At 32.7% G+C, this 10,194-nt stretch overlaps 1 protein-coding gene across 1 annotated transcript; it reads right to left on the bottom strand.

The window, feature by feature from the left end:
* Positions 1-624: 624 nt before the first annotated feature.
* Positions 625-8,277, bottom strand: LOC149159198 (polyadenylate-binding protein 2-like). The gene is made up of 4 exons (XM_089434229.1): positions 7,439-8,277; positions 7,297-7,357; positions 4,575-4,756; positions 625-937 (listed from the first exon to the last, which is right to left on the bottom strand). Exons 1-4 carry the CDS (start codon positions 8,275-8,277, stop codon positions 625-627), a joined length of 1,395 nt encoding a protein of 464 aa, XP_089290355.1.
* Between the last annotated feature and the right edge of the window lie 1,917 nt (positions 8,278-10,194).

The following is a 10,194-nucleotide window of genomic DNA, read 5'->3' as shown; positions in this document are numbered from 1 at the left end:
CGACTAGAATTAAAAAATTATGGTTTGAACCACCATGTGCCATAATATTTCTAAAATAAAAAATCATGTACAAAAATATGCCAAAATAAAAACACATAAACTTTCCAAAATTTTAAAGTAGAGCAAGGTTGAGCATGTGTTATTTTTTTTTCTAAGTAAGCTTAAATCTATTATGGAAACATATGGTACAGAGAGTTCTAGGCATCAGAGTGATGCCATATAGTCAGCAAAATATCAAAAATTGAACCGCCCATAAGGGGAAACTGGCCGGAGAAGTGTTTGAACGCTGCCTCGCAGGAGGAAACCAGCGTTGAGTTGACAACAGTAAGCCAAAAGACTGAGCTGCCCATGAGGGGAAATGGACTCATACATAAATTAAGGACTAAATTAACAGCAAATTTTAGCTTGGACATGCTTAGATACATAGGCGATAAGACCAGCATAAAGCGCAAAAGATTAGTCATGATGGTGAGAAAAATAGAGGCGCTAGATTCTATAGTTACCCGAGGGCGATTCCTCTTCAATTCTGCACCACCAACCTTCCTTATCATCTGGTTCTGGATCAGGAACCACTTGAGAGGTGTCATCCATCGCTACAGGCTCGCCTGCAATAGTCCTGGTGTTCTAGAGCTGGCTAGAGCTGCTGTCCTCAGGAGCTGGGTCGAGAATCCTTTGAGGAGCTCCCTTCACCTCTACACTCTTGCCGAAAGTCATCCCATTGATCTGGATCGGGCCAGAGCTGTTGTCATCGACTAGGCGAGAGGGGTTGATATCTACAGGCAGAGGAGTAGGTGGAACAGAAGCGGAGGTCTGCGGGTTGATAGGGGACTCAGAGGAAGGGGGGAAGGTGACAAAATCAGGTCGAGGGTCAATGTACAGGTAAGAGGGGAGGGAGTCATTCCGCGATGAGGGAGGGAGGCTACGAGCTTTCCCACTTCTACGAATATAGCGGTGAACATAAGCACAGGGATTGCGATCAGGGGGCGAGTTGGAGGAAGGGGAAGGGGAGGGATTATTCCTAGAGCCCCCCCCCCCCCTCCCCCATGGCTTCTCATGTGGTGCCTTTGCCTAGGCATTGCAGCACAAAATTCTTGATCAACAACGGAGGAGGAAGGGAGGCCCGACAGAGGAAGATGGGGGAGAAAGCTAATCAACGCAGGGATGAATTGAGCACATAATTGGCTATGCGAGTGGTGATATCCAGGGATAAAACTAATGCAGGAGGCCAGCGGGCAGTTCTTTCCATTCGAGGTGTGAAGGTTGTGTAGTTCGACTTCTGACGAGCATCGAGCACTTACAGGTAGGAGATGTCTTGACATGGAGACCGACACAATATCACCACACCAGCTCAAAGAAACTGAGTTCATAATTGAGGACGGGGTAATAGGGGCCTGAGTTTTCATGATGAGACGCTTGTTGTCTCGATTCCCCACCGAATTAAATGTTGCATTGGGTGACTGTTCGTCATATTAATTATACCACAGATGTGTATCTGCATTGTGCCGACGAACCATTGGGCTTGTCACGCGCCTGTTTGCCAGTTTGTAACCTCCATCACTTCAATGGTCACCCACATCCGGGGTGTTGTGCATGTGTTATTATTTCAACATACTCATTTTATTTTGAAATCAAATCTTTGTACATGGTAAGCTTGTGTATGGTGAATTTGTTGCTTTAGATATAAGGTTACCTTGAAAAGGCTAGTAGTTTGGGCTACAAACAAAACAAAATCTCAAGTTTTTATAAAACCACTCTACATATGTATTTTTCAATTTATTCTTTTATAGGCTAGACAAGTATGTTGTACAATTATATAACATTGACTTTACATATTATTTTCCATGTTAAGATATATATATATATATATATATATATATATATATATATATATATATATATATATATATATATATATATATATATATATATATATATATATATATATATATATATATATATAAAACCCTCTTATATTTATTCTATGATTATTTTTTTCCTCTCTTTTAATGAAAAAAATAGTTTAGTACTAGACACTAAGACGTAGCATTTAGAAAGAGAATTGTGTGATATTATTAAGGTCCTCTTACATAACACTAATGAGAGGCCTTATAATATCATGGATGTAATAATTTTAATAGAAAAAAGTATAAAAAAATTATGAATTATGAAAAGAATAGTTGTGTATAAATATAATGTGTTCTCTATAATTAGGTAATTGCAAACATATGGATTTGTTATTAGAAAAACTCAAAAGTGGCATAGTTACACACAAACTTTTACTAATAAAAGTTATATTTATGTAAAACTGATCCATTTTCATACATTTCTTATTTTTACAAAAAAACCAAATTAATTGGGGAAGTAATCTAAATCATCCCTAATTCCCACAACAATTATCTAGCACATGCACATGCCCTAGATAGTGGGAAAATGCTACAATAGTAAAAACCATATTAACTCATTCTTGTTGACCTTTGTTGAGAGGTTAATGGCCAATGAGGAATAAGGTTATCACTTCATTATGTGCCCTTAAACTAATTCTCATTACTTAGCAGTTATGTGGCTTATTCTCACAACAATGTGGAATCTCAAAGTAAAAGATTCCTTAATTTCTCAATTCATGACATGAGGGATAGTGGTTGGAAGTAGAAACATTGCTTATATTATCTTGGTGGTTCTAAATACACGATCGATATGTAAATTAGTTAATCTAAATTCCAACAAAATGTTGATGTAATCCAATATCACTACACTCCTCTTGCTTTGGTAGTAGTTAAACCATTAGTAGCATCTACAAATCAATGTATCTAACATTTTTTATTTCTAGACCATCTAAATAATATAAATTAATATGATCAAAGATGTCATACCAATAAAGAATTTATTCACTTATCATATGATGTGAACTTATAAATACACCAATTTAGTAATCATAATTTAAATCTAATTAAATAATTAAAAATTCATTTTTTTCAAATAGAAAAATTATTGAAAATTTTGAAGTGGGTGTAGCTAGGGTGGTAAGCAGAAGTGGTTATTATCCTCCCCATTTGTGTTCTAGATAGACATGCTCCCTCTTTTGGAGTAATTTCAGCATCAAAGATAACAGACTCAACAAGACATAGAAGTAGGTGGGTTTTATGTGGATGTGTATATTTCTACATGAAAGATAACATACTCAATTAGGCTTAGGTGGGGTTTTAATGGATATGTATGGATCTTGAATACAATGAACCACACTATTTAAAAAAAACATATAATGAAAATTAAATTTGCTAGGAAAATATTTTTTTTAAGAAATAATATCATTACAAAAATAATTCTTAAAAAAAATACAACAACAAAAACAAACTATTGAAAATTAAATTTCCTAGAAAGAAATTATTTTAAAAATTATATCTTTACAAAACCAATAAAATTAGAATTCATATATATATAAAATTAAATTTGCTAGAGAGAAACTTTTTAGAAATAATATCATTACAAAAACTATAAATATCCAATAATACTAATATTTTTTTGATTAAAAAAAAATATCTAAACACACACACAAACACATATTACTGGATGGTTATAAAAGAGGATAGCTAAATTAGAAACCACTCACAGGCAAGATGTGTAAGCTATAGCTATAAGAAAATGATGGATTATGTTGCACTGCCAATTGGATTAAGTAACTTAGTTGATGAGATTGTAGCATTTATGTTCTCACATCTTTTAGCTTAGCCCAAGCAACATAAATAGGTTTCCCAGCAACAAGTTTTCCATTCATTTCTATCATAGCTAGGCATGCTTGAAAAGGAGATGAGAATGCCATAAATCCTGAACATTCACTATGTCCATTAAAGTCCTCCATTACCTTGTATGAAGCAATTGTGCCATAAATAGGGAACAACTCTCTCAACTTGTTATCATCAATATTATCATCCAATACTTTAAATAAAGATTTGTTCCATATTTACAACATACCATTACTTGACTTAATTTTCTTTCATTTAAATTCTGGAAGGAATTTGTTGCATCATCTACATTCTCAAAATTAGAAAATAAAAAACACTTTTGAATTTCCTGTACACACCAAACTAATATCTCAAATCCTCATCATTCCTCATCATTCATTGAGTCTGATAAATTCTTAAAAAAAACATTATTAAACTTTGGCATTTCCATTTTATCGTTCTGGCTGCTCCTTTTTCATGAATGGACCAACATAAACTCGTTCGCCACTGAGACTGATAAATTCTTAACAAAAACATTATTAAACTTTGGCATTTCTATTTTATCGTTCTGGATGCTCCTTTTTTATGAACATACCAACATAAACCCGTTCCCCATTGATAAACTGGCCATTCAAATATTTTATTGCATCTACTGTTTTATCAAGATTCTTAACAAATATTTTAGCTAATACAAAGTTGCTCATCAAGATTCTTAACAAATATTTTAGCTAATACAAAGTTGCTGATGCTCGGGTCATGGGGTGAGTACATTATCCGAATAGGGTTTCCATTAAGGGGTGTAGGATTCAAGAAACTTAAAGCCTCGCTAGCATTTTCAGCCGAGTTGTAATGGACGTAGGCGTATCCAGAGGAGTGTTGGTAATGGCATCTCCGCAGATGTGAACAGTGAGCACCGGGCCAATCCGCCCAAAGAGATCATACATCTGGGCCGCGGTAACATTGGGCTCCAAATCCCCCACATACAGAGATTTAGGTAGTAATTGGTTGTTGTTGCCATTATCAATTTCTAGGTGTTGCTGCGAAACACGGTGTTCTGCTGGTTGGATTTAAATATTTGCAATTGCTCTTTGCTCTCTGATACTTGGAAAAGCAGAAAGCACAACTTCCCAAATACCAACTCAATCGAAATAAAAGTCCAAACCCAATTCAACCGAAATACCAGTTAAACCTAAATAAAAACAAAAATCCATCCACGACTGGTGTAGGTATAAAATCCGCGGATGGAGAATGAAAACCGCTCATTTCTCTACCACAGGTGAAGATCACATCGACTTTCCTGAATGTCTTTCTCCACTAGGCATGTGGAGAGGGATAAATATGTGGCGGATCGGATTTTCAAAATAGGTGCAAGGTTTGTTAGGTTTTCTCTTCATTGGTGGGCATCCTAATTTTCATAAGATTGAATAGCAAAATCAATCCTGACAATTCAAAACAGACTGGGAGAAGCATGGTTTCAGGTTTATTAGTTTCTTCATACCCGTGAATACTTGACTAATTAAATAAATATATTATTGAATATATTAAACATTAAAGACTATAAATATATTAATTAAATAAATATGTTATTTAATAGACAATATATATAAAATGAAGGATGTACCATGAAGGATATATGGTAACGTCTAGTGATTTATTTTTTAAATTTAAATTAATTTATTTTTTTAAATCGTTTATTTTTTATTTAATAATATTTCTTCTAATTTTCTTCACTTTTTATATATATTTTTTTGAAACTTTATTAATTAATCATTATTTTATTAAAGAAAACTTAATAAATAGAAATATATTTATACAAATTCAATAATAATTGATGGATGAAGTTTGTTTTACCATGAAAGCTCATGTTTAAATATAGCCTTAAGTGCTTTTTCACTTCTATTAGAGCCTTTCTATATAGTTAATATACAATTAAATTTATTTTAGTTTTATACATAATATCACTTTTTCCTTAAAAAGAAATATTTTAGGCTCAAACCATAATTAAAATTATTTTAGTTTTTATACATAAGATTACCTTTTCCTCAAAAGAAATATCTTATGCTCAAAGCATAGGCAATGAGAGATGTTGTTAATATAAATCTTCTCTCTCTCAAGAAGCATCTTCTTCCATTAGGCTCTTCCACTTGTTGAGGTATTCTAATACAAGCTTTTCCTCATTATTCAATGTGACAATCATGCCACTAGTTCCAATGGCCCTCTAATAGGGAAGCAAAGTGATCAAACTAATGAAAGTAACAAAAAGATGCCACTGTATAGCTCTATGTGTCATATAATATACAAGAGAATAGTGAAACTACTTGGTATGTAAAAATGCATGAGATAAATTGAGACAAGAGGAACTATTAGGGAGAATCATGAACACCTATTATGTGAATAAGCTTTGAGGGCATTTCTTTATGGCTTTGATCTTATTCGTTAGCTACAATTTGGTTTCTTCTCACAATATCTATGGGGGATTATCTTGGTAATGGAGAAGAATATCTAAGTCATGAAATGGAACATGTAGCATAAAAAATAAAAGGCCTTGTAATTTAAAAAATGTATTGATTTTAATTAATAAAAAGATATAAAATTAAAATTAATTAAGTGATAAAATCTAACGGTATTGGAAACATATATATTACATTTTGCATCACACAAAACATGTCATCATTAGAAAAAGTCAAAATTTAAATAGTTACATGGCTTTTATTAATAGAAATTATATTTTTAGAAAGTCTATTCATATTATTACATTTCATATTTTTTCAATATTATTCATTGTGGAAGTATCTCTAATCATCCCTAATTCCCACAACTGTTATCTAGCACATGCCTTGAAAGTATTTAGCTTTCTTGGCTAGAAAATGATACAGTTGTGGAAACCCTATTATCATTCTTGTTGCCCTTTGCTAAGAAGTTAATGGCCACCTAGAAATAATGTTATAGCTTCATTGGGTGCCCTTCAACTAATTTCAAATTATCTAAATCATATAAACTAATATGATCAATTGTGTCATACCAATGCACAATTAACTTATCATATGATGTAAACATGTAACTAAACCAATTTAGTAATCATCATTCAAATCTAATTAAATAATTAAGTATTCATTCCTTTTCCAAATAGAAACTATTAAAGATTGAAGTGCTTACAAGTTACAGCTAGTGTGGTAGTGAGTAGTGGTTATTATCTTCCCCACCTCCTTTTACATGAAAGATAACTAACTCACCTAGAAAGAGGAAAGAAAGATAATTAAATAAATGAGTAAAATATAACTATGATGCAAGACTAAAAACTAGTGCCATGCTAATTGGATGGTTTTGTCTAACGACGCTTATACATGGAGAAAGTGGTAGTAATAGTAGGTTCCCTACCAATTGGATTGTGAGACTTGAATAAATGACTCTGTAACTTTTCACTTCTCTCCTCCTTTGGCTCAGCGAAATCAACATAAAGAAATTTTCCAGCAACAAGTTTTCTATTCATTTCTACCTTAGCTTGCGATGCTTGTAAAGGAGATGAAAATGCCACAAACCCTGAACCTTTACTGTATCCATGAAAGTCTCTCATTACCTTGCATGAAGTGATTGTGCCATAAATAGAGAATAGTTCTTTCAACTTGTTGTCATCAATACTGTCATCCAAATATTTTAAATAAAGATTTAATCCATATTGCCTCCTCAATTCAGATTTCTTCAATGCCCTTCCAACATACCATTCCTTACCATCAATTGTTTTCCAATTTAAATTCTCAACGCAGCTTGCGGCATCATCTCCATTCTCAAAATTAACAAATCCAAAACACTTTGAATTACCTGCGGCATCGCTAATCACTTTGGCACTTGTAATTGGTCCGTACACACTAAAGTAATATCTCAAATCCTCATCATTCATTGACTCTGATAAATTCTTAACAAAAACATCAGTGAACTTGGTGTTTCCATTTTCTCGTTCTCGTTGCTCCTTTTTCATGAGTGGAGCAACATAAACCTGTTCCCCATTGATAAACTGACCATTCAAATATTTTATTACATTTTGCACTCCCTCTTCACGTTCATAAATCACAAATCCATATCCTTTGGATTGCCCTGATGCATCTGTTGCAATATTAGAAGAAAGAATGGGCCCACACATAGCGAAAGTATAATAGAAAGCATCTTCGCCTACTGTTCTAACAAGATTCTTTACAAAAATTTTAGCTGATACAAAGTTACGGATGCTGGGGTCATGGGGTGAGTACATTACCCGAATATGGTTTCCATTAAGGGGCGCAGAATTCAATAAACGTAAAGCCTCTCTAGCATTTTCAGCGAACCTATAATTGACATAAGCGTATCCCATAGAAGTGTTGGTAGTGGCATCTCTGCATATGTGAACAGTGAGAACCGGGCCAATTCGCCCAAAGAGATCATATATCTGGGCCTCGGTCACATTGGGCTCCAAATCCCCCACATACAGAGATTTCGGCAGCAATCGATTGTTGTTGCCGTTAGCAACTGCTTGTTGATGTTGTGCGACACGGTGTTCTGCTGGTTGGACTTGATTCTGTGCCATCGCCTCTCTACTCACTGACCCTGGAAAAGAAGAAAGCACAACTTCCTAACGCCAACTCAACGGAAATAAAAATCCAAACCCAATTCAACCGAAATAATCGAAACCACAGTAGGTGTAGATCGCAAAATCAAAACCGCTTATTTCTATACAACAGGCGAAGATTATATCGCTTTTCCACGCTGAAAATAGACTTCAACGCTGAACATTCCACTTCGATTCAATATGGAAAGGTATAATGGTGAGAGTGCCGCACCAATTCTTCTATAAATATGTTTTAGGCTTTCTCTTCATGGGTCGGCACCGTATTTTTCACAACATTGAATGGAAGAGAAACATGGTTTTACATTTCTTAATTGCCGTGAAACATGGTTTGACGTTTCTTAGTTTTTTCATAACCGTCAATGCTGGAGTAATTAAATAAATATATTAATAAGTAATAAATATATTAGTGATTAAAGAGTATAATTATATTAATTGAATAACACATAAAGAGAATAATTAAATTAATTAAATAAATAGGTTATTTAAGAGATAAAATATATATATTTAATAAAAAGTGTAATGTAATGTTAGTGATTTTATTGTTATTTATTAATAATTTTATTAATTAAAATTAAATTTTTGGTTTTTTTCTCAAATTTTGCTAACATTACTTTAGTTTTACTTTTTATTAATAATAATGGTTAAAATTTATTTCGGATTTATATATTTTTATTGAAATCTAGTTAATTAACGATTATCATGTTAAATCAAAACTAATAAAATTAAATTTGTTTATACAAATTGAATAATAATTTATAGATCAATATTCTTTTATGATGAAAGCTCTAGCATAAATAGTCTTAAGCGCCTTTTCACCAAAGGTCATTATGTTTAGTGGTGCCTCTCTACATAATTAATATATAATTAAAATTATTTTATATATATATATATATATATATATATATATATATATATATATCTATATATATATATATATAAGAATATAAGATTACATTGCTTTCAAAAGAAATATTTTATGCTCAAAGCATAGGTAATGAGAGATGTTAACAAAAATCCTCTATCTCTCGAGAAACACCTTCCATTAGGCCCTTCGACTTGTTGAGGTATTTTTTAATTACTTAAGAACATAATCAATTTTCTTCACAACTTGAGTGAGTTTCTTCACAAATTGATATGGACCATAGAACTCGGGGCCTAACTTGTTTTTCCCATATATTTTTAATGATAATTGTTTGTAAGGTTTGAAACTTCACATACACCCAATCTACTTAAATTTTATTTCTAAACTACATTGGTCATCTTGCTACTTCGTGCGGTTTCTTGCAATATTTAAGTTTTCCTTTAGTGTTCGAGCAACCTTTTAGTTATCCTCAAATTGATTCCTTATTGTTGGAATTTTTATATTATTTATGGTTAACTCTTTACATTTAGGGGGTGTATAATCATAGAGAGATTGAAATGACATTAGTTTTATTGAAACGTGATAAGTGGAATTCTACCACCATGGTGTTAGATGTAACTATTCAAACCATCTTTTTGTTAATCTCTTACAAAATGACAGAGATATGCTTCCAAACATCTATGGACAATTTCATATTGGTCACATGTTTGGGGTCGTATGCTAACCTCATGTTGAGGGATGTCCTCATTTGTTTGAAAAAAGCTTTAGAAAAGTTTCCTTTAAATTTGGTATCCCTATCACTCACAATGATCTTCGGAAATCCATGCAATTTGTAATTATTTTTGCAAAATATTTTGGCAATTTGTTTTGCTCAGTTTGATATCTTGTTCATCTTTCAGTGCGATTGATACAACTACTTTATTTATGAATCGTGGTAATTACTTGTGAATATATATTATATTTCTTTTATCTTCATCAAACAATCACACTTCAGAAATTCAACTAATAACCAT

The sequence above is a fragment of the Pinus tabuliformis genome, chromosome 5_2 (assembly GCF_031772625.1).
Source record: "Pinus tabuliformis cultivar Carrire ecotype Pingquan chromosome 5_2, CPIR1, whole genome shotgun sequence".
NCBI lineage: Eukaryota > Viridiplantae > Streptophyta > Pinopsida > Pinales > Pinaceae > Pinus > Pinus tabuliformis.
Note: the sequence above shows the minus strand (reverse complement) of the source record. Positions and strands in the feature narration are given on the sequence as shown.

Coding starts and splice junctions, on each gene's coding strand:
- LOC149159198 (XM_089434229.1), bottom strand. CDS start 8,277: ATGGCACAGAATCAAGTCCAACCAGCAGAACACCGTGTCGCACAACAT. Junction 7,358..7,438: donor ACAATTGATGGTAAGGAATG/GTATGTTGGAAG, acceptor TTTGGATGACAG/TATTGATGACAACAAGTTGA. Junction 938..4,574: donor ACTCCTCTGGATACGCCTAC/GTCCATTACAAC, acceptor CTATATTCGTAG/AAGTGGGAAAGCTCGTAGCC.